This window comes from Oncorhynchus tshawytscha, linkage group LG02, assembly GCF_018296145.1.
Source record: "Oncorhynchus tshawytscha isolate Ot180627B linkage group LG02, Otsh_v2.0, whole genome shotgun sequence".
Taxonomy (NCBI): domain Eukaryota; kingdom Metazoa; phylum Chordata; class Actinopteri; order Salmoniformes; family Salmonidae; genus Oncorhynchus; species Oncorhynchus tshawytscha.
Window position 1 is genome coordinate 14,902,158 of NC_056430.1, and position 25,848 is coordinate 14,928,005.

The 25,848-nt window shown below is 42.0% G+C and overlaps 1 protein-coding gene across 2 annotated transcripts in view; it reads left to right on the forward strand.

The window, feature by feature from the left end:
• The first annotated feature begins 984 nt into the window (after nt 1-984).
• LOC112263087 (potassium voltage-gated channel subfamily D member 3-like) overlaps nt 985-25,848 on the forward strand; it is a 140,224-nt gene continuing 115,360 nt past the window's right edge. Inside the window, exons 1-2 of one of the 2 annotated variants that reach the window (XM_042330862.1) lie at nt 985-1,332; nt 2,203-3,350. In XM_042330862.1, the coding sequence (XP_042186796.1) occupies nt 2,248-3,350 (1,103 nt within the window). In that variant the 5' untranslated portion in view covers nt 985-1,332; nt 2,203-2,247. The remainder of the gene's footprint in view (nt 1,333-2,202; nt 3,351-25,848) is intronic. The other variant, XM_042330866.1, reaches the window with a different exon arrangement.

Here is a 25,848-nt window from a genome sequence, read left to right on the forward strand (position 1 = left end):
CTAATTAGTGAAAGAATGTCCTTCTGGGGGGCCTTTTTGGGTATGGATAAAAATTGGTACTCGGGGAAAGAAAATTGATCCAAAGGTTTTGTCCAAGTTTGTGAAGGCTACTATTAATCAACAACGAAGTTGAGGCAAAGTAAATACTCTGTGAGTTGTGTAGGCTGAGCACTCTTACTGAATATTATGTCTGCACCGCACAGTGCAACAAGGGAATTTGATGATACATAGAGTTGGCTCAATGATAGCACACATACTTTCTTCAGTCCAATCAATGCTTACTGCCTCTCTTGGGTAATAACGATGGGTATGCTAGTAATAAGGAAAGTCGAGGTCGACATTTTTAATTATCTCAAATCCCACTTAATGACCTTTTATTTCATTTTATCATACAGTGATATGATAAATCATTTACATATTCACAATGTAAAATAATTAACAAGGTACTGTATTTACTACGAAATTGCATGGTAATAAATGTCAATTATAGAGGCTATTAAATATTTTCATTATTGAGTGAATATGCGATTTGATAAGGGATCTTAAAAAAGATGAGACGACAATCAATTGAGATATATAACCATGTAATAAAGAAAATGTTATAAAGCACAGACGCTACAAGTATTTCCTGATCATAGAGATGCTGGATGCTATCAAGTGTTCTTGTTATAGCATCCTGTCATGTCATACATTTTGTCTAGAAGACAACTTCTCTCACTGTGCTGCGCGTAATTGAATTGAGGACATTTTCCAGTAACACCAACTTCCTCATTAAAAGTGTGCCGAATAAAAAGGTTTATATTTTCTCAAATTAACTATAAAAAGTAAATAAGAAAGAAAGTGTTGTTGACACATCCGTCCATTTAGTCGGTGGAGTGGACTGATTTAGCACCGTAAAATTGTGTGAGAGGGGAGCCTATGCGCACGATAGAGTAAGAGAGAGAGAGAGAGAGAGAGAGAGAGAGAGAGATTACGGAGTCTGACTCATGTCCATCACCCACTTTTCTAGTCATCATCACAGTCATGAGGTAGGTGTGAATATCATCCTGAAGGCTGCGAAATGAATCTGTGCTGTCTGTCCAAACCGCAGGTGCATCAATATGCAGGTGTGGTTTAAAGAACAGACTTTAAGGTTTTAGTGAATTTCATTAACACGTTTACGATCGTTCAACGCATCGATATCCCCATCTCGTGTTCCTCTATTCTTGTTTCGCTCATTCGCACAGAGGTCCTTTGTCAATGCGTCTTTCAATTTCTGTAGCTTTTCCCCAGAGGAGTTATTTTGCTGGAGGATCGCGCATTGAAATTGTTGGGATCTTTCCTTGTTTGGAGGTAAGTGATAAAGAAAGCTTAGAAGATGCACCTGATGCGTTGTCTATTTATTTGTTTCTAATGTGCTGGTCTGTTTTTATTATCTTACTTCTACAAGTAGCCTAACATGTGGAGTTGATCATCGTAATCAGAATGTTAAAGCATCAAAATACTGAATTGTATTCGACTAACATTAGAGCATACACTCCTTTCGAGATTTTTTCTTTAAAAAAAAGAAGAGCTATAAATAGGTAAAGGTAAACTTGATTTTCTATCATTTTACATCATTTTTCTTCACATTAACATGATCCTTAAATCTGATACAGACCTAGCGATATGGCACTTCTGACTCAACAGGTCTCTCTCTATTCTGGAGAGACCACTTCTATTTTTCATAGATGTTTAACAGAGCTTCCTAAATAGGCTTCACATTATCCTCTCTTTCTTAAACCTTCTGTTCAGTGAGCTCTGGATATGACAGGGAATTTGACCGCCTGCTTAGAGCTCTTGTGGTGTTGGTGTTCTGGCAGAGGGATTGTCATTATAGTCCTTGCATCCATCTCCATCTATGAATTCCAGAGTGGATACATTTCCTGTTATAACACCACACCAAGTGGTGGGGCTACTGTTGGGATGAATAACAGAGTCAGGGTTGTGACTCCAACAGTCATGAGAACACAGAAGACTAGCATCAGCGACGTAACCTATCATCAAATATTTGTTTGAGTTCTTTAGAACGCATTAGGCTCTTTGGTTTATGATGGAAACACTTTAATACTATGAGTTGCTATAGTAGTTTATAGTGCAAACCACCTACCATGCAACCAACTTATAGTGGAAATGCTTTATTCATGAGTTACTGATTTTGTGTTGTCTGTTTCTCTGCTCAAGATGACAGGTCATTTTAAGGCAAGCGGGAAACCAGAGTGAGTTGCCATGGCGGCAGGAGTGGCTGCATGGCTTCCCTTCGCCCGGGCAGCAGCTATTGGCTGGATGCCTGTGGCCAACTGCCCCATGCCTATCGCTCCTAGAGACCACACAAAGAGACATGATGAGCTGATCATCCTGAATGTGAGTGGACGACGCTTCCAGACCTGGAGGACCACACTGGACCGCTACCCAGACACCCTGCTGGGAAGCTCAGAGAAACAGTTTTTTTACGATGAGGAGACCAAAGAGTATTTTTTTGACCGGGACCCAGACTCCTTCCGTAGCATTCTCAACTTCTATCGGACGGGCAAGTTGCACTATCCACGCTATGAGTGCATCTCGGCCTACGACGAAGAGCTAACCTTCTTCGGCATCATCCCGGAGATCATCGGTGACTGCTGCTATGAAGAGTACAAGGATCGGAAGCGGGAGAATGCTGAACGTCTCCAGGACGACCAGGATGACAACAAGGACTGCAAGCTGCCCAACATGACATACAGAGAGACCATGTGGAGGGCCTTTGAGAACCCTCACACCTCCACCATGGCCCTGGTGTTCTACTATGTCACCGGCTTCTTCATCGCCATCTCAGTCCTCACCAACGTGATAGAGACGGTTCCGTGCGGTGCCACGCCTTCCCAGAAGGACATGCCATGTGGCGAGCGCTACACCGTAGCCTTCTTCTGCATGGACACGGCCTGCGTCCTCATCTTCACCATAGAGTACCTCATGAGACTGTTTGCCGCGCCCAGCCGTTACCAATTCATGCGCAGTGTGATGAGCATCATCGACGTGGTGGCCATCTTTCCCTACTACATCGGCCTGGTGATGACAGACAACGAGGATGTGAGCGGAGCCTTCGTCACGCTCCGTGTGTTCCGTGTGTTCCGCATCTTCAAGTTCTCCCGCCACTCGCAGGGCCTCAGGATCCTGGGGTACACGCTGAAGAGCTGCGCCTCGGAGCTGGGCTTCCTCCTCTTCTCCCTCACTATGGCCATCATCATCTTCGCCACCGTCATGTTTTACGCAGAGAAAGGGTCGTCGTCGACCAAGTTCACCAGCATCCCAGCCTCCTTCTGGTACACCATTGTCACAATGACCACGTTGGGGTATGTCCTCCTTCTGTCTATCTCTCTTTCTTACCTTTTCTCATCCCTATCTCTCTCTTATCTCTCCCTCTCTTTCTCTCCACAGTTTTAGTTCTCTCTCCCTCCACTCGTGTGTTCCATAAAATGTGTGTCTTCTCCGTTGGAATAATGCCCCCAAGATAATTCAAGATGGTGCCCAAATAATATATTCAAATCAGGAGCTCTCCATAAACCTTACTTGGCATCCTAAAAAGTAAATCCTCCAAAGTTCAATCCAAACAACAACTATGTTCCAAAAGTGCTATAATTAGTTATATAACTATAATTAACGCACCTTAAACGGTTGATTACTAGACTTGACCTGATGCTAAAATGCTTGCCTGTGTTGTACAAAAAATGTAATACCTCAGGCTATTGTTTTGATGTATTTTTGTAATGGGTGTCCTGGATACTGTATGTGTTCTGCTGTTATGGAATATGGATAAAAGCCAACAGCACTGTACTAAATTTGAAGTTGAAGCATGAAACGTATTCAATAGACTAGTGGGTGAATGTGGTATGAGGCTGCTGCCAGTGTGAGTGATGGATGGGTACCACCACTACATCCACCTACTGTACCAGGCCTAACAGTATACACACTCATGACAGTGTGTGTGTGTGTGTGTGTGTGTGTGTGTGTGTGTGTGTGTGTGTGTGTGTGTGTGTGTGTGTGTGTGTGTGTGTGTGTGTGTGTGTGTGTGTGTGTGTGTGTGTGTGTGTGTGTGTGTGTGTGTGTGTGTGTGTTTACCTGAATGTTATGTGACAGTAGTGGGAGATGTGTGTTCCCATGTTGTCTTCATCTAGTGGGTGTATTGTGTCTATTGTCATTTCTATAATTTCCTTAATCTGCCAGTAATCGTGGTTTACTCCGGAACACATAGTCCCAGAAAACAATATTGTAATAATATTTAGGATCCTGAATGCCGGTGAAATTTGTATTTGTTATAATGAAAATAACTGCACATTATTTTAATGTTTTCAAGAACCGTCTATAGGTACTTATGAAGATTTCATACTTTTTAAAACTCTATTTTCCTCTTTTTATACTTGTCTCTTTCTGCCGACTTCTCATTGGGCTCTATCCATCTCCACATTGTGTTAGTCTTTGGGCTCTCTCCATCTCCAAATCATGTTAGTCATTGGGCTCTATCCATCTCCACATTGTGTTAGTCATTGGGCTCTCTCCATCTCCACATTGTGTTAGTCATTGGGCTCTCTCCATCTCCACATCGTGTTAGTCATTGGGCTCTCTCCATCTCTACATTGTGTTAGTCATTGGGCTCTCTCCATCTCCACATTGTGTTAGTCATTGGGCTCTCTCCATCTCCACATTGTGTTAGTCATTGGGCTCTATCCATCTCCACATTGTGTTAGTCATTGGGCTCTGTCCATCTCCACATTGTGTTAGTCATTGGGCTCTCTCCATCTCCACATCGTGTTAGTCATTGGGCTGTCTCCATCTCTACATTGTGTTAGTCATTGGGCTCTATCCATCTCCACATTGTGTTAGTCATTGGGCTCTGTCCATCTCCACATTGTGTTAGTCATTGGGCTGTCTCCATCTCCACATTGTGTTAGTCATTGGGCTGTCTCCATCTCTACATTGTGTTAGTCATTGGGCTCTATCCATCTCCACATTGTGTTAGTCATTGGGCTCTGTCCATCTCCACATTGTGTTAGTCATTGGGCTCTCTCCATCTCCACATCGTGTTAGTCATTGGGCTGTCTCCATCTCTACATTGTGTTAGTCATTGGGCTCTATCCATCTCCACATTGTGTTAGTCATTGGGCTCTGTCCATCTCCACATTGTGTTAGTCATTGGGCTGTCTCCATCTCTACATTGTGTTAGTCATTGGGCTCTCTCCATCTCCACATTGTGTTAGTCATTGGGCTCTGTCCATCTCCACATTGTGTTAGTCATTGGGCTCTCTCCATCTCTACATTGTGTTAGTCATTGGGCTCTGTCCATCTCCACATCGTGTTAGTCATTGGGCTCTCTCCATCTCCACATCGTGTTAGTCATTGGGCTCTCTCCATCTTCACATTGTGTTAGTCATTGGGCTCTGTCCATCTCCACATTGTGTTAGTCATTGGGCTCTCTCCATCTCCACATCGTGTTAGTCATTGGGCTCTCTCCATCTCTACATTGTGTTAGTCATTGGGCTCTCTCCATCTCCACATCGTGTTAGTCATTGGGCTCTCTCCATCTTCACATTGTGTTAGTCATTGGGCTCTCTCCATCTCCACATTGTGTTAGTCATTGGGCTCTCTCCATCTCTACATTGTGTTAGTCATTGGGCTGTCTCCATCTCCACATTGTGTTAGTCATTGGGCTCTATCCATCTCCACATTGTGTTAGTCATTGGGCTCTCTCCATCTCTACATTGTGTTAGTCATTGGGCTCTGTCCATCTCCACATCGTGTTAGTCATTGGGCTCTCTCCATCTCCACATTGTGTTAGTCATTGGGCTCTCTCCATCTCCACATCGTGTTAGTCATTGGGCTCTCTCCATCTCCACATTGTGTTAGTCATTGGGCTCTCTCCATCTCCACATTGTGTTAGTCATTGACAATGACCTCTAATGTCTTACTGGTAGACCGGTGCTGTTCTGATTGTTCACTGGTCAGCTAGTAAAGTGACCTTGACACTTATTTCGCCAAGCAGCTAGGAAGTCTCTCCAGAAAATAGTGCCATTTATTTTGCAGAAGCAGCCACTACTCTTCCTGGGGACAAAACAAAACATGACAAGTAATAAAACACTGATACACTGATAGACAAGGACAATCACACACATTTACAATACATCGATATACAAACAATACAACAACAAAAATAATGTGTGTTAGAGTGTGTCTGTGTGTGTGTGTTCGCCATTCCATGAGTTTTTTTAAAGGTAATTTTGTTGTTTATTTGAGTAGTTGGAGATGGGAGTTCCATGCGATCATGGCTCTGTATAAAACTCTGCGTTGCCGTGAATTCGTTTTGGATGTCTTGTGTGGTGTGTATGGGTGTCTGAGCTGAATTTTATTTGATTATGTAGACAATCTGGAATTTTCGTCACAGTAATATTTCTCATAAACACTAGAAGAGAGGCAGTTCATCTCTTGCCAATCCTCAACCAGGAAAGACATGGTATGTTGTTGATGTTAGTTCTGTATGTGCGGTTCAGGGCAAAGCGTGCTGCTCTGTTCTGAACCAGCTGCAGCTTTTCTAGGTCTTTCTTTGCTGCACTTGACCATATTACTAGACAGTAATCAAGATGGGACAAGACCAGAGCCTGAACAACTAGTACAGTTGATTTTTGTGTCAAAAACACAGAACATCTTTTTATAACAGACACCCAATTCAGGCTTGTTTCTGTTTTGTTTTCTACAAACTCACTTGCTGCTTCATCTTGGATTGACATGGTTGTTGACCTTGAGACTTCACACTCCAATAACAGAGTGTCCTTCATTTCTATCGCTTAGTTTAGCTCTGGGTTAAGGTTAAACTTTTTGTCAAAGTCTTGAAAAGCGAAATAACTGGAATACATGGGTATTTGGGTTGGCATTTTCAACATCTCTGTCTAATAAATCAATTTGTTCTATAATATAATAATATGAATAACCCCAATCTTCTATAATTTACTGTAAGTGTGGATAAAGCTTCTCATTATTACAGAATGGGATCACCACAGAAATTCAGTAGTCAGTCAGCAATCTTTTTATTTTTGTATCCGTTATTTAACCAGGTAAGTTGACTGAGAACACATTCTCATTTGCAGCAACGACCTGGGGAATTGTTAAAGGGGAGAGGAGGGGGGTGAATGAGCCAATTGTAAACTGGGGATTATTAGGTGACCGTGATGGTTTGAGGGCCAGATTGGGAATTCTTGTTCCGACACAGCGTTTCTAAAGCCTGTCACTTTGCTCACCTGCTGAAGGGGCATATGCACAGGTGATGAGGTCACCCATTTCCCATCTGTCTCTTTATGTAAGAACTATGGGTGCAAACCAAGCAACCTTCTCTGCCCCAAACACATTTTACCAGCAAATCTTCCCATTTAGGTGTTCAGATTAAGGCTTTTGTGGATGTAGAGATAGTGTTATCTTTTTTATTTATTTTCCTTATGTTTTAGTAGGTGTTTTGTTGGATGGGACCTTACAATATAAATACATATACAGAGAATGTATGCTGTTATTCTCTTTGCAAGCTAAAATTAGGGCATAAAAAATCTGTATAATGGAGTACTAACCCTCATCGGCATACCATCAGCTGTGATTATGCAGTATATGTGTGGTAAATATTCCTCTGCATCCCAACTCCATTATCAATTCCAGAAATACCTTTACCTGTGTGACGCTATTAATGAATGGCTTTCCATGTCAATGGACCCAGATTGTCTATTAAAGAAGCAATTTGGGTGTGTACATGTGTGTACGCGTGAGAGAGAGAGAGAGAGAGAGAGAAAGAGAGAGAGAGAGAGAGAGAGACTCTGTTCTACAAGGTGTGATCGGAACCATACATCACTAAGTAGGAAAGGTCCCAGACTGGTTAATAATGCATTGTGTTTTGTCATAGAATATAGTAGCTGTAACATCTCTTCAGAAACATACAGTATATAAGTCACAAATAACCTCTCTGACACCATTATTGGAAGATGTAGTGGGGGATTTACTTCACTGTGTGAACACCATATTTACAAACCAGACTGCTTATAATCCAAGGTGATTCATTTGTTACAAGACTGTTCAATCTCTTCTCTCACTCTGGCCCTCCATTTTACTCTGTTCAGTTTCCTAGACTGTGAAGAAGTTAGAATACATCTTTAACCTTCCTCACTCTTAACCCCCTCCAAGGGCAGCACCTCCCCCCTCCATCCCAGACCCTCCACATTCAGCAATAAACCTGTCAGTTCTGTGGTCAGCCACCTACATCTATGCAACCCTTTTTTTTTACAACCACTTTTGAACCTGTCTCCTCTCTTTGGCCGACTGCCCCCCTCCTCCATTCCTGTCAGAGAGCAGACAGTGCAGCCTGGGTAATTGGGTGTACAGGGGGCTGGAGATGGGGGAATCACACCTTGGCCACAGAGGAACAGGACTGTTCAATTAAACTCAGGTGACAGATAATCACACCTTGGCTACAGAGGAACAGGGCTATTTAATTAAACTCAGGTGACAGATAATCACACCTTGGCTACAGAGGAACAGGACTGTTTAATTAAACTGAGGTGACAGATAATCACACCTTGGCTACAGAGGAACAGGACTGTTTAATTAAACTCAGGAGACTGATCATCACACCTTGGCTACAGAGGAACAGGACTGTTTAATTAAACTCAGGTGACAGATAATCACACCTTGGCTACAGAGGAACAGGACTGTTCAATTAAACTGAGGTGACTGATAATCACACCTTGGCTACAGAGGAACAGGACTGTTTAATTAAACTCAGGTGACTGATAATCACACCTTGGCTACAGAGGAACAGGACTGTTTAATTAAACTCAGGTGACTGATAATCACACCTTGGCTACAGAGGAACAGGACTGTTTAATTAAACTGAGGTGACTGATAATCACACCTTGGCTACAGAGGAACAGGACTGTTCAATTAAACTCAGGTGACTGATAATCACACCTTGGCTACAGAGGAACAGGACTGTTTAATTAAACTCAGGTGACTGATAATCACACCTTGGCTACAGAGGAACAGGACTGTTTAATTAAACTCAGGTGACTGATAATCACACCTTGGCTACAGAGGAACAGGACTGTTTAATTAAACTGAGGTGACTGATAATCACACCTTGGCTACAGAGGAACAGGACTGTTTAATTAAACTGAGGTGACTGATAATCACACCTTGGCTACAGAGGAACAGGACTGTTTAATTAAACTCAGGTGACTGATAATCACACCTTGGCTACAGAGGAACAGGACTGTTTAATTAAACTGAGGTGACTGATAATCACACCTTGGCTACAGAGGAACAGGACTGTTCAATTAAACTCAGGTGACAGATAATCACACCTTGGCTACAGAGGAACAGGACTGTTTAATTAAACTCAGGTGACAGATAATCACACCTTGGCTACAGAGGAACAGGACTGTTCAATTAAACTCAGGTGACTGATAATCACACCTTGGCTACAGAGGAACAGGACTGTTTAATTAAACTCAGGAGACTGATAATCACACCTTGGCTACAGAGGAACAGGACTGTTTAATTAAACTCAGGTGACTGATAATCACACCTTGGCTACAGAGGAACAGGACTGTTTAATTAAACTCAGGTGACTGATAATCACACCTTGGCTACAGAGGAACAGGACTGTTTAATTAAACTCAGGAGACTGATAATCACACCTTGGCTACAGAGGAACAGGGCTATTCAACCAAACTCAGGAGACTGATAATCACACCTTGGCTACAGAGGAACAGGACTGTTTAATTAAACTCAGGTGACTGATAATCACACCTTGGCTACAGAGGAACAGGACTGTTTAATTAAACTCAGGTGACTGATAATCACACCTTGGCTACAGAGGAACAGGGCTATTCAACCAAACTCAGGAGACTGATAATCACACCTTGGCTACAGAGGAACAGGACTGTTTAATTAAAATCAGGTGACTGATAATCACACCTTGGCTACAGAGGAACAGGGCTATTCAACCAAACTCAGGAGACTGATAATCACACCTTGGCTACAGAGGAACAGGGCTATTCATCCAAACTCAGGAGACTGATAATCACACCTTGGCTACAGAGGAACAGGACTGTTTAATTAAACTGAGGTGACTGATAATCACACCTTGGCTACAGAGGAACAGGACTGTTTAATTAAACTGAGGTGACTGATAATCACACCTTGGCTACAGAGGAACAGGACTGTTTAATTAAACTCAGGTGACTGATAATCACACCTTGGCTACAGAGGAACAGGACTGTTTAATTAAACTCAGGTGACTGATAATCACACCTTGGCTACAGAGGAACAGGACTGTTTAATTAAACTCAGGAGACTGATAATCACACCTTGGCTACAGAGGAACAGGACTGTTTAATTAAACTCAGGTGACTGATAATCACACCTTGGCTACAGAGGAACAGGGCTATTCATCCAAACTCAGGTGACAGATAATCACACCTTGGCTACAGAGGAACAGGACTGTTCAATTAAACTCAGGTGACTGATAATCACACCTTGGCTACAGAGGAACAGGACTGTTTAATTAAACTCAGGTGACTGATAATCACACCTTGGCTACAGAGGAACAGGGCTATTCAACCAAACTCAGGTGACTGATCATCACACCTTGGCTACAGAGGAACAGGGCTATTCATCCAAACTCAGGTGACTGATAATCACACCTTGGCTACAGAGGAACAGGACTGTTTAATTAAACTGAGGTGACTGATAATCACACCTTGGCTACAGAGGAACAGGGCTATTCAACCAAACTCAGGTGACTGATCATCACACCTTGGCTACAGAGGAACAGGGCTATTCATCCAAACTCAGGTGACTGATAATCACACCTTGGCTACAGAGGAACAGGACTGTTTAATTAAACTGAGGTGACTGATAATCACACCTTGGCTACAGAGGAACAGGACTGTTTAATTAAACTCAGGTGACTGATAATCACACCTTGGCTACAGAGGAACAGGACTGTTTAATTAAACTCAGGAGACTGATAATCACACCTTGGCTACAGAGGAACAGGACTGTTTAATTAAACTGAGGTGACTGATAATCACACCTTGGCTACAGAGGAACAGGACTGTTTAATTAAACTCGGGTGACTGATAAGCACACCTTGGCTACAGAGGAACAGGACTGTTTAATTAAACTCAGGAGACTGATAATCACACCTTGGCTACAGAGGAACAGGGCTATTCAACCAAACTCAGGTGACTGATCATCACACCTTGGCTACAGAGGAACAGGGCTATTCATCCAAACTCAGGTGACTGATAATCACACCTTGGCTACAGAGGAACAGGACTGTTTAATTAAACTGAGGTGACTGATAATCACACCTTGGCTACAGAGGAACAGGGCTATTCAACCAAACTCAGGTGACTGATCATCACACCTTGGCTACAGAGGAACAGGGCTATTCATCCAAACTCAGGTGACTGATAATCACACCTTGGCTACAGAGGAACAGGACTGTTTAATTAAACTGAGGTGACTGATAATCACACCTTGGCTACAGAGGAACAGGACTGTTTAATTAAACTCAGGTGACTGATAATCACACCTTGGCTACAGAGGAACAGGACTGTTTAATTAAACTCAGGAGACTGATAATCACACCTTGGCTACAGAGGAACAGGACTGTTTAATTAAACTGAGGTGACTGATAATCACACCTTGGCTACAGAGGAACAGGACTGTTTAATTAAACTGAGGTGACTGATAATCACACCTTGGCTACAGAGGAACAGGGCTATTCAACCAAACTCAGGTGACTGATCATCACACCTTGGCTACAGAGGAACAGGGCTATTCATCCAAACTCAGGTGACTGATAATCACACCTTGGCTACAGAGGAACAGGACTGTTTAATTAAACTCAGGAGACTGATCATCACACCTTGGCTACAGAGGAACAGGACTGTTTAATTAAACTCAGGAGACTGATCATCACACCTTGGCTACAGAGGAACAGGGCTATTCAACCAAACTCAGGTGACTGATCATCACACCTTGGCTACAGAGGAACAGGGCTATTCATCCAAACTCAGGTGACTGATCATCACACCTTGGCTACAGAGGAACAGGGCTATTCATCCAAAATCAGGTGACTGATCATCACACCTTGGCTACAGAGGAACAGGGCTATTTCAACCAAACTCAGGTGACTGATCATCACACCGTGGCTACAGAGGAACAGGGCTATTCATCCAAACTCAGGTGACTGATCATCACACATTGGCTACAGAGGAACAGGGCTATTCATCCAAACTCAGGTGACTGATCATCACACCTTGGCTACAGAGGAACAGGGCTATTCATCCAAACGCAGGTGACTGATCATCACACCTTGGCTACAGAGGAACAGGACTGTTTAATTAAACTCAGGAGACTGATAATCACACCTTGGCTACAGAGGAACAGGGCTATTCAACCAAACTCAGGTGACTGATCATCACACCTTGGCTACAGAGGAACAGGGCTATTCATCCAAACTCAGGTGACTGATCATCACACCTTGGCTACAGAGGAACAGGGCTATTTCAATCAAACTCAGGTGACTGATCATCACACCTTGGCTACAGAGGAACAGGGCTATTCATCCAAACTCAGGTGATTGATCATCACACCTTGGCTACAGAGGAACAGGGCTATTTCATCCAAACTCAGGTGGCTGATCATGACACCTTGGCTACAGAGGAACAGGGCTATTCATCCAAACTCAGGTGGCTGATCATCACACCTTGGCTACAGAGGAACAGGGCTATTCATCCAAACTCAGGTGGCTGATCATCACACCTTGGCTACAGAGGAACAGGGCTATTCATCCAAACTCAGGTGACTGATCATCACACCTTGGCTACAGAGGAACAGGGCTATTCATCCAAACTCAGGTGGCTGATCATCACACCTTGGCTACAGAGGAACAGGGCTATTCATCCAAACTCAGGTGACTGATCATCACACCTTGGCTACAGAGGAACAGGGCTATTCATCCAAACTCAGGTGACTGATAAAAGGATCTCCCTTCAATCACAGCAGGAGTCGCTCGAAGCTACTTCACCTGCTGGATAGATAGATACAGAGCATTTGGCAGCCAGCAGCAGCGGTGGGACTGGACCCAAAGATTGATGGGGATGGAGGAAACCCTTTCTATCTCCCCTCTCTTCCATCCCCAAGTGGTTCCTAGGGGGGGAAGGTGGCTATTTTAGGCCCATCAACAGTGTGATATCTGTTTAAAAATGCAATATGCGGATGGACCCACTAGTGTAGTAGGGAGCAGTCGTTTTACCTGAGCAACTACAAGGCGCAGGCAGGCCAGGCACAAGAGCTTCACTGGGTTGTGTCATTGACTCCCCAAAATATTAACCCAAAAATGGTTCTATATTAATAACGAGGTGTGATTTGAACTGTAGTATGACTCCGGTGTTATAATTAGTATGATTCTCCCAGTTGTAAAGTCCTGAACCAAAGTATTCTGTGGCAGAGCAGCAGAAGTGTTGTTATGCATGTAGGTCATGTTCCCATCTGCCTTAATCACTGGCTATATATAAGCTGCTTCAGAGAGACATTTAGCCCTCTCTCCTGTGTTAGGACCGTCATTATAAGACATTTAAAGATTGGACTGGATGGTGCTGGATGCCAGAGAGAGAGAGAGAGAGGATGAGAGAGGTAAAGGTAGAGAGAGAAAGCGAGAGAGAGAGGTAAAGGGATTGAAAGAGAGAGAGAGTGTACCACTTACAGCACGTGCTGTGTGAACATCGCAGAGGCCGAGAATTGTTATTGTGAGGCCCCTAACCAAGGAGAGGTCTAAAAGAGGCCAAACACACACACACACACACACACACACACACACACACATACTTTCTTACCTCTGTGTTTTCCAAAACAAGTCTCAGTAACACCCAGTGTATCTTTCACTCCAGTCTCCTTTTCACCTCATTTGTGACCCACCGCCTCGATTCGATCTTATGTAGCAACATTTGAAATCGTTTTATTTTTATTTTTTACATTGGATAAAAGTAGCAACTCAGAGCTACACAATGCTAGATCATACACTGCCGTTGAGGAACAATGGGAAAGTAATTCTGCTTTGAAAGTTGATCAACTTGTAACCCCACTTTTTAGAAAATGGCCCTTGAATGTTTTGGTACACCTACTGGAGAGCTCTTCTTGTCTACATCCTTGGCCAACAGTATATTCTAATCTGACTTTGAAAGTGTCCAGAAAAAATTATTATATAAAAGAAATGTTATAACCAACCTGCAGCCACATCTATCTAAGTGGATGGGTCACTATTGTTTAATCATGTACACATGTTCATGAAATACAATAGATGGCCATAATCACCCCCAGACACAACAAGCTAACTTGATGGGTAATGTAATCATTCTCTTGCGAAGTGGAGTCTTTTGTTTAGGCATGTAGCTAGCTATCAGGCTAACCATAATCCCAACCCATAGCTACAGACATGCGGATTGTCATAGCTATCCACTATGCATGAAATGCTGGAGCATGAATCTGCAGGTAACTAAAGCCAACCAACTAGGTTCAATGTTAGCTAGCCAGCTAACATTGGGCTATAACTAGCAATGCAATTGGCTTTCTAAGATACACCGATCATACACGTAACATCAGCTAGCGCACCAGCCAGCTAACATTCACTAGCTAGCCTTTTACGACTAGGGGGCAGTATTTTAATTTTTGGATAAAAAAGTTCCCGTTTTAAACAAGATAGTTTGTCAAGAAAAGATGCTCGACCATGCATATAATTGACAGCTTTGGATAGAAAACACTCTGACGTTTCCAAAACTGCAAAGATATTGTCTGTGAGTGCAACAGAACTGATGTTACAGGCGAAACCCAGATAAAAATCCAATCAGGAAGTGCCGCATTTTTTTAAACCGCCTCATGCCAATGACTCCTTATATGGCTGGGAATGAGCTACGAATGAGCTTACGTTTTCTACGTGTTCCACAAGGTGTCTACAACATTGTGACGTCTTTTTACGCATTTCTGTTGAAGAATAACCATAAGGGACCACATTTAGCAAGTGGTCACATGATGTCTCCCGCAGAAAATCTTGCGTAAAATACTGAGTGAAATAGTGATAGCATGTGATAGCATAAAATAGTGATAGCATTTTCCGGTCGATTTCTCAGCCAAGCATGATGAACAAATGGAATCTATTTCGCCTACAAAAATAATATTTTTGGAAAAAAGGAACATTTGCTATCTAACTGGGAGTCTCCTGAGTGAAAACATCCGAAGTTCTTCAAAGATAAATTATTTAATTTGATTGCTTTTCTTATTTTCGTGAAAATGTTGCCTGCTGCCAGCAGAGCCTAGCATAGCATTATGCCATGATAAACTTACACAAATGCTAGCAACACTTTTGCATATCTCCATGGTTAACGTTATATCTTTCAAAAAATCTGCGATAGCAAGAATTATCTACTGTACACATACATATACAGAAGCGTGATACATGGCAGGCCAATCCGAACTCATCTTTCAGCCTTTCCAGCCCATCCATTATCTCAGCCAATCATGGCTAGCGGGAAGGTTCCTTCCTTTTTTCGTTGCTAAACCAACTGGGCCCAAAAAATAATTTGTATATATATTTTGTTAAACGTTCAAATGGCTCTCCTGTGAAGTATCGATGTGCGACAAGCGTCGAGCTACTTGAAATGGGTAACATTTATCACCCGATTTATTTAACCAAAAAAATAGATTTAGTAAAACAATAAAAAGAATTACCCTTTAATAAAATGTACTGTCTTTATACGTGTGATATCGCAGGAAAAGTTACAAAATAACTGGAGGACGTCTTTAAAGAGTGGCTTCTTCCACCAGAGACGAGTGACTTGCTGCATCTGTCAGGCTCCCCGACTGTGTTCTATGTCGCTCATGAAAAAATTTAAAATGCAAATTAGGTTACTTGCCTTTTTTTTACCATTGATCCCCATGGCACTGTGCCACTGAGCTGAGTGAACGTGACAGACATTAGCCAGGGGTGGGGAAAGAAAACCAATAACCTCATGGTTAGTTATGATGAAAGCCAATATGGCTCCCTTTCTCTAAGACTCCATCAGTCTCCCACTCTTCACTGTCAGTCTTTCTGAGAACTTTACCAGCATGTCACAGAACAAGCCAACTATTACCAACATTTTTAAACATTGAATGTATTTGATTGACTGCTGTCTCCGCACATTTATCAAGTCATACGCTTATATAATGTACAATAATGTATGATATTGTTGGGTGTTGGATTATTATTTCACCAGGAGAAAACTAGGGAATGAATGAAGATTCATCAAAAGTAATGAGTGAGTGGAAATAGAAGACTGGAGGTGTGGATTGCTCAAATGCAATCTGTCAATGGCTTTATTTCTTTCATGTCTTCATGAACGGCATGGTGTACTGTATATTATTGGTGAATAATTCAGTGTATCGGCAGCTAGATGAAACATAAGTGAAATGCACAGTTACATGTTTTATAAGCACTAGGAAGATGTTTCACCCTCATCATCAAAGCTAAGTTATCTTCAATGGCAACCTAACTTCAAAATGGAATTAATGGTGCGTTTTGCGGCCCTACAGCCTCGCTGATCCGAATGAGCAAGCCTAGTAGGAAATAAAAATGATGCCCTTTATCTGGCTAAGAAACTTGTAACCAATTTCCCAACACAGCCCTCTCTAATTGGGACCTTTCTAATGATAGCTGTGGAATTTAATTTAGCTCTGTCGGAGTTTCATTTAGCACCTAAACTCATTTAAAAGTAATTATACTAACTCTTCTAGCCGTGGAAGCCAAAATAATGGGCAACTAGGCATTTTTATACATGACCCTAAGCATCATGGGATGTTGATTGCTTAATTAACTCAGGAACCACACCTGTGTGGATGCACCTGCTTTCAATATATGTTGTATCCCTCATCAGAGAGGAAGAGGAAGAGGAAGAGAGAGGCCCAACGTGGCAGAAAATCTGTCTCTGTCCAGCAGGTGGCAATTTTTTGTTGTTTCGCCCACCAAGCAAGGAGTTTTTGTATGGAGGTCAATAAGAGAGTGTCAAATTTGGTATTTGCTTTGTGAGGTTTATTTGATCGAATAGAAGTTCCGCTTAAGTTGTTACGAGTGTACTGATATAAGTATGACGCGTAACATCCCTGAAACCTTGAGAAAAAACACTTTATTATGGAGTTGTCTCGAGGTGGCTATGCATATTCATGGTTTGAAGCTAGTAGCATAGCATCTCTCTCCATTCAATGCAGGCGGTTGCCGTAAACAATCCGCATTGAATATTCAAAAAAGTATTACTATAATGAGCTGTATCCACCAATCCAAAGAAAGGATATGGGGGAGCTAGACAGCCCACCGCGCCGCTTTGTGGATAACGACACCCATTGTTAGGGCTGAGAGACATGTATCTTGTCAGTATATCCATAATCTTTGCCCTCATTTAATCAAGTGTTTCCTTTATTTTGGCAGTTACCTGTATTTCACATGCTACTGTACATGGTAAAAGGACCAGCAGGCTCCATCGGTTTACAATGTCTGGTCCTGAGCCATGAGTCTGTGAGAGATGAGACAGGGTTCATGTATTCTAGGGAGTTTTTCTTAGCCACCGTGCTTCTACATCTGCATTGCTTGATGTTTGGGGTTTTAGGCTGGGTTTCTCTATAGCACTTTGTGACATTGGCTGAGATTTTAAAAAAGGGCTTCATAAATACATTTGATTGATTGATTCAGAATGCTTACTTTGGGTTGCGTGCGGTGTTGGGCCAGAGACAGATAGATGTGCAGACGTTCAGTGGGAATGAATGTAAGATCAGCTGAGCTCTCACTGTAGACACTTCAAAACAAAAATGAAATCAAATTGTATTAGTCACATGCACCAAATAGAACAGGTGTAGAACCTTACAGTGGAATGCTTACAAGCCCTTAATCAACAATGCAGTTTTAAGAAAAATAAGTCTTAAGTAAAAAAATAGATAATAAAAAATTAAAATAAATGTAAGTAACAAGTAATTAAAGAGCAGTAAAATAACAATAGTGAGGCTATATACAGGGGGTAATGGTAAAGAGTCACTGCGGGGCACATTGACATTGTTGGCTTGGTGAGACAGGTATAGGTCATGCCAGAGTCTGGGAGGAAGGAGGGAGTTGACTGGACTGGAAACAGCCAGGCAGTGGCCAATTATATTTCTCTTCAGTCAGTTCAACAATATTAATTGGAATTCAATGAATTCAATTTATCAATTCAAAATCACCCATCATTTTTCTGTGTGGACTGTTCAATTCATGACGAAATTCTTTGAGCTGAAATTGAACTGACTCCAACCCTGATCCTCTCAAGATGTTGACATTATAGCATAATAGCACGCTTTCCCCAAAATAGGCAGACTCATTTTTATTTTTGCCTTATCTTTCCTAACACCTGGCAGGTGTTGGCCCACCGGTCAACTAGGGGACAGCATACTCTGTCAGACAGGGGTCAGTCTGAAGGAACCTTCAGGTTTCATAAAAGCATTGTTGTCAGGTAAACTAAAATAAACTAAATGTTTTGTTGTTTATAGTATGTCTGTATATGTTAGTGATACTGTGTGTATAATGTTAGTGAGATCTACAATATCAATGTGAAGTGGACTGATTGTCCTGGTAACTGTTGGGTCTCTTTCCGTGTCTCAGGGCCAAATGATAATTTGAGAATCGCATGCACAACACACATATTTGTACACGTTTTGTGATCATTTTTTAATGAATGATTTCACTCTCAGATAGATCAAATTCGTATTCAACACAGCACACTCAATGAAGCAAAATTAATCTGGCAACAGCCAGCATCTTGAAGTGAACAAATATGCACTGCTATATGCTAGGGCTATTTTCATATTCCCCTGTGGATTTAACTGCATCATTGTAATGCATTAAATGTTTCATAAATCTAATTTACAAGCTTTTTAATACAGTTCTCATCTCTCCCAAGGGTATGTTACATGGAAATGGTTGTTCCATTCCACTGAAGGGGATTGTAGTGTGTGCAGTTTACTTACTGCTTCTCTGCTCAGCCTTGTTTTTGTTTACCTCTGCCTCTGGTGCATATTCCTACCTGACGTTATTATATGCTGGCATGTTTATTTATGGTGAGCTTATGGCTTTCCATTAACATCATAAATACAGCTGGAGAGTAGAAGTCAGAAGTCAAATCAAATCAAATTGTATTTGTCACCTGCACCAAATACAACCTTACAGTGAAATGTTTACTTGCAAGACCTTAACCAACAATGCAGTTTTAAGAAAAACTACCTTAAAAAATATATATATAAATAATAGTAACAAATAATTAAAGAGCAGCAGTAAAATAACAATTGCGAGGCTATATACAAATCTTGTCTGCTAAATGAACTAGTGTAGCCCACAGCCAGATCAGGACCTAACATAAGGACAACTCAGAGTATGTTATTCTGTTCTTCTGAAATACACTACATTTTCTTCATATCAGTCTTCTACAGACCTGTCTAAAATAATAATGACTTCATTGTGAAGGTGTAGACTATATTACATGGATTTATTAGACTTTTTAAAATGGAAATGTTCCAAAGGCCTCCATCAGCAGCTTGTAGGCCATGTGTGGAAGCCAGGAGATGCTAAATGTGTTTATGTTAATTAACGGTCAATTACCGGGAGACCAACAGTTATTTCCTTGACAATCACCGGCTGACAGAATGTCATGACCTCCAAAGCCCTATCCATGGCTATTGCAATTCAAGTTGTTCACAAACTTATTGGATGAGAGCTTGTAGGAAAATGTATTGTAGATGGTGATAGAAGTCTGATGCTAGAATTCCTTCACACATGCACTGACAGGAAGCGATATACAAATGAAGATCAGTGTTTACATCACATAGGCCGGTTTCTCCCTTCCAGGCCACATGAGCACTCAATCTGCCACCTCAGTATTCGCCACTTTACCTTGAAGTGAATCAATAGTGTTGTTAGTGTACTGTATATGCCAACTTTGTTAATATTTCCAGTATGACACTGTTACCCTTGTGTCTCTGAAGATGGTGTCTGGCAGGATAGCCATGGGTGGGGAACTTTGTGCTGAATTTCCACACAACATATTAGGAGAAGAGACGTTTAGCTCCCATCACTTATTTGATTTTTCATGCCTGTTGACATTTTTCCATATCGTAAGACAGGGGTTCCCAACTGGTGGCCCACGGGCCGAATCTGGCCCACGAGTGATTTTATCCCCCCCCACCCAAAGATTTCTGAGCAATGTATTTTTTTGGAAAATAAAAGACTAAGTGATTTTTTGGGGGGAATTCTGTTCAAATCAATTTGTATTTGTCACGTACCCTGTACATGTGTTTAGCAGATGTTATTGCAGGTCTAGCGAAATGTTTGTGTTTCTAGCTCCAACAGTGCAGTAATATCTAACAAGTAACACTTTCACAACAATACACACAATACACACTAATCTAAAGTAAAGGAATAGAATTAAGAATATATAAATATTTGGACGAGCTATGTCAGAGCGGCATAGACTAAGATACGGTAGAATAGAATATAATACAGTATATACATATGAGATGAGTAATGCAAAATATGTAAACATTATTAGTGACAATTCAAGTCTATGTACAGTATATAGGGCAGCAGCCTCTAATGTGCTAGTGATGGCTATTTAACAGTCTGATGGCATTGAGATAGAAGCTGTTTTTCATTCTCTCTGTACCATCTTTGAAGCACCTGTTACTGACCTCACCTTCTGGATGATGGTGGGGTGAACCTGCAGTGACGCGGGTGGTTGTTGTCCTTGATTATCTTTTTTTCCTTCCTGTGACATTGGGTGCTGTAGGTGTCCTGGAGGGCAGGTAGTTTGCCCCTGGTGATGCGTTGGGCAGAACGCACCATCCTCTGGAGAGCAAAAATATAAGCGCGGCGCCTCCCGAGTGACGCTTGAGGCGTCAATACAGACCCGGGTTCGATCCCATGTTGTGTCACAAATGGCTGTGACCAGGAGTCCCATAGAGCAGTGCACAATTGGCCCAGCATCGGCTGGGTAAGGGGAGGGTTTGGCCGGGGGGGCTTTACTTGGCTCATGGCGCCCTAGTGACTTCTTGTGGTGGGCCGGGTGCCTGCAGGCTGACTTCGGTAATCAGTTGAACAGTGTTTCCTCCGACACATTGGTGCAGCTGACTTCTGGATTAAGCAGGCGGGTGTTAAGGAACACGGTTTGGTGGGTCATGTTTTGGAGGAGTTGCAGCTATGAGACAAGATCATAATTGAAATTGGGAGAAAAAGATGGTATTGCGTTAGAAAGCTTTGTCCCATTTTCTTTATGAAATCTTTCACATTTTCAAATTACAGATCAGTTTTCCTACTTCTTCATAGGGATCCTGAAGCAAGACATTTCTTAGACTACATGTTCTTCTTATAAAATCACATCTTAGTGGCATTTGCTGCTGTCGGACACGATAATATGTTAATGTAAATATCCATTGCTGTTGAGGACAACACAGGTGTCACTGTCATCTTACACGGCCTGAAGCATTGATGATTTCAGTCTTAACTAGTTGGCTGTTATTCTAGATGGAATGACGGTCGCTCATCTGGTGAGCGTGAAGGATGGAAACCTGGGGCACAGACGGCAACCTGACATTTGCGGCAATTATCTTGCTTAATCGCGTTTGAATGGAGATGGCTGACACAAAACAATTATTTCACACTAATGCCCATCACATTACCATGTGTCTGTTTGTTTAGTTTATGATGCAAAGGCACAAATCAAAAAAAGCCATTTGCCTGTTTCTTATAAAGACTTGCAATTCTATTTTAGAACAGACTTTTTCCACCCAACACAATAAGTGACATGACCTTGGTACGGGATCCATTCAGCATGTGGAATGTCCATGAGATTGTCTGAAACCTCAGATGCCCATTTCCAGCAGTACTGGAGATAAATATGCCTCTTTCAACTCTGTGCTCCCATCAGCTGAGCAGTTTCCTTCAATGTCAAAAGTGTTGACATGTGGACAACCACCCCAGGAAACACTTTTCATGTACTCATAACTAACAGAGAATCTAGTAGGTGGCCGATTTAATAAATCCTCTAGTGACTCCCCATCCCGCATGCGGGAGCGTAATCATCGCATGACACTAATTAGCATAACGCAACGGACATAAATATTCCTAGAAAATATTCCTATTCATGAAAATCACAGATGAAATATATTGAGACACATCTTAGCCTTTTGTTAATCACCCTGTCATCTCAGATTTTCAAAATATGCCTTACAGCCAAAGCTAGACAAGCATTTGTGTAAGTTTATCGATAGCCTAGCATAGCATTTTGTCCAGCTAACAGCAGGTAACTTGGTCACGGAAATCAGAAAAGCAATCAAATTAAATCATTTACCTTTGATGAGCTTCGGATGTTTTCACTCACGAGACTCCCAGTTAGATAGCAAATGTTCCTTTTTTCCAAAAACATTATTTTTGTAGGCGAAATAGCTCCGTTTGTTCTTCACGTTTGGCTGAGAAATCGTCCGGAAATTGCAGTCACGAAAACGGTGAAAAATATTCCAAATTAGCTCCATAATATCGACAGAAACATGGCAAACGTTGTTTATAATCAATCCTCAAGATGTTTTTCAAATATCTATTCGATAATATATCCATCGGGACAATTAGTTTTTCAGTAGGACTGATTGGAGTAATGGCTACCTCTGTATTTTACGCGAGAATCTCTCTGGCAGCATCAGGTGACCACTTGCGCAATGTAGCCGCTTGTGGGTATTCTTCAACATAAATGCGTAAAACTACGTCACAATGCTGTAGACACCTTGGGGAATACGGAGAAAGAGTAATCTGGTTGATAGCGCATTCACTGCTCAATAGGGACTCATGGGAACGCAGCGCTTTCAAAACATGAGGCACTTCCGGATTGGATTTTTCTCAGGCTTTCCCGTTCACTACGGGGACGTTTTTTTCCCCAAAAATGAAAATACTGCCCCCTAGTCACAACAGGTTTTAAGGATGAAACCCATTTGTGTGTTCCAGTATTGAGTCATGGTGTCTCTTCTAGACCATAATAGGAATTGAACAGCCTCTTGGAGCGGATCCATCAGGAGGGAAGAGACCGTATGCAGAGTCTTGGCAACCATCCCCAACTTAACAGTTTACAGTTTGACTTGACATGTCTGTTGTTGACGTTTCTCAGGGCCATGGAAACTGGTCTGTGGTTTCCACACTTTATTCGTAACCACTGTCCAAGTATTGCATGGTCATACTGACACTGGCATTTCAATGACTCGGAAATGTAAATCCTTCCAAAGTGGTGTCGAAATAAATGTTAAATAATCTGGGGTCAGTTTTTACGAACCGCATGACCGGACCACATGACCAGACAAAAAAGCCCTAACAAGGAAAAGCTATGGACCCTTGTTGTCACTTCTATCATACTGATGATGCGTTGCAGCTGGAGAGAGAGCGTGAGAGGGGGAGGGGGGGGGAAACTCCCATACTGTCTGTGTCTCTCCAGCAGTGCATCTCTGCATCAAGCAGGGCTATTGTGACCTAGCCTCCATCCTGCCACAGCAGGAGACATAGTTGAAACAGAATGACTGATAGACACAGCAAAGATTAGCTCAGCACTCCTCCAACTGCAAATTAAAAAATATATATATTGGTCACATACACATGGCTAGCAGATGTTAATGTGAGTGTAGCAAAATGCTTGTGTTTCTAGTTCCGACAGTGCAGTAATATCTAACAAGTAGATGTTAGATACAAATTCACAACATCTACTGTATACATACAAATGTAATGGGATGAATAATAATATGTACATATAAATATATGGATGAGCGATGGTCATGTAGCATAGAAAAGTTGCTGTAGATGGTATAGAAAATACATATGAGATGAGTAATGTAGGATATGTAAACATTATTAAAGTGGTGTTATTTAAAGTGACTAGTGATACCTCTATGTAAACATTATTAAAGTGGCATTATTTAAAGTGACTAGTGATAAGTTTATTAAGTCCATTTATCTAAGTGGCCAGAGATTTGAGTCTGTATGTTGGCAGCCTCTCTATGTTAGTGATGGCTATTTAACAGTCTGATGGCCTTGAGATAGAAGCTGTTTTTCAGTCTCTCGGTCCCAGCTTTAATGCACCTGTACTGACCTCACCTTCTGGATGTTAGCGGGATGAACAGGCAGTGGCTCGGGTGGTTGTTGTCCTTGATGATCTTTTTGGCCTTCCTGTGACATCGGGTGCTGTAGGTGTCCTGGACGGCAGATAGTTTTCCCCGTGGGTGTGTTGTGCACTACCCTCTGTAGAGCCTTACGGTTGAAGGTGGTGCTGTTGCCGTACCAGGCGGTGATACAGCCCGACAGGATGCTCTCGATTGTGCATCTGTAAAATTTTGTGAGTGTTTTAGGTGACATGCCAAATTTGCCACTGTTGTGCCTTCTTCACCACACTGTCTGTGTGGGTGAACCATTTCAGTTTGTCCTCGATGTGTACGCCAAGGAACTTAAAACTTTTCATCTTCTCCACTACTGTCCCGTCAATGTGGATGGTCATCTCCTTTGTTTTGTTGACGTTGAGAGAGAGGTTATTTTCCTGACACCACACTCCCAGGACCCTCACCTCCTCCCTGTAGGTTGTCTCGTCATTGTTGGTAATCAGGCCTACCACTGTATTGTCGTCTGCAAACTTGATGATTGAGTTGGAAGCGTGCATGGCTACGCAGTCATAGGTGAACAGGGAGTACAGGAGGGGGCTGAGAATGCACCCTTGTGGGGCCCCAGTGTTGAGGATAAGCGGGGTGGAGATGTTGTTTCCTACCTTCACCACCTGGGGGCGGCCCATCAGAAAGTCCAGGACCCAGTTGCACAGGGCGGGATCGAGACCCAGGGTTTGGAGGGTACTATGGTGTTAAATGCTGAGCTGTAGTCAATGAACAGCATAGGTATTCCTCTTTTTCAGATGAGATAGGGCAGTGTGATGGCGATTGCATCGTCAGTGGACCTATTTGGGCGGTAAGCAAATTGGAGTGGGTCTAGGGTGTCAGGTAGGATGGAGGTGATATGGTCCTTGACTAGTCTCTCAAAGCACTTCAAAATGACAGAAGTGAGTGCAACGGGGCGATAGTCATTTAGTTCAGTTACTTTAGCTTTCTTGGGAATAGGAACAATGGTTGCCGTCTTGAAGCATGTGGGGACAATAAATCAAATCAAATCAAATTTTATTTGTCACATACACATGGTTAGCAGATGTTAATGCGAGTGTAGTGAAATGCTTGTGCTTCTAGTTCCGACAATGCAGTAATAACGAACAAGTAATCTAACTAACAATTCCAAAAAAACTACTGTCTTATACACAGTGTAAGGGGATAAAGAATATGTACATAAGGATATATGAATGAGTGATGGTACAGAGCAGCATAGGCAAGATACAGTAGATGATATCGAGTACAGTATATACATATGAGATGGGTATGTAAACCAAGTGGCATAGTTAAAGTGGCTAGTGATACATGTATTACATAAGGATGCAGTCGATGATATAGAGTACAGTATCTACGTATGCATATGAGATGAATAATGTAGGGTAAGTAACATTATATAAGGTAGCATTGTTTAAAGTGGCTAGTGATATATTTACATCATTTCCCATCAATTCCCATTATTAAAGTGGCTGGAGTAGAGTCAGTGTCATTGACAGTGTGTTGGCAGTAGCCACTCAATGTTAGTGGTGGCTGTTTAAC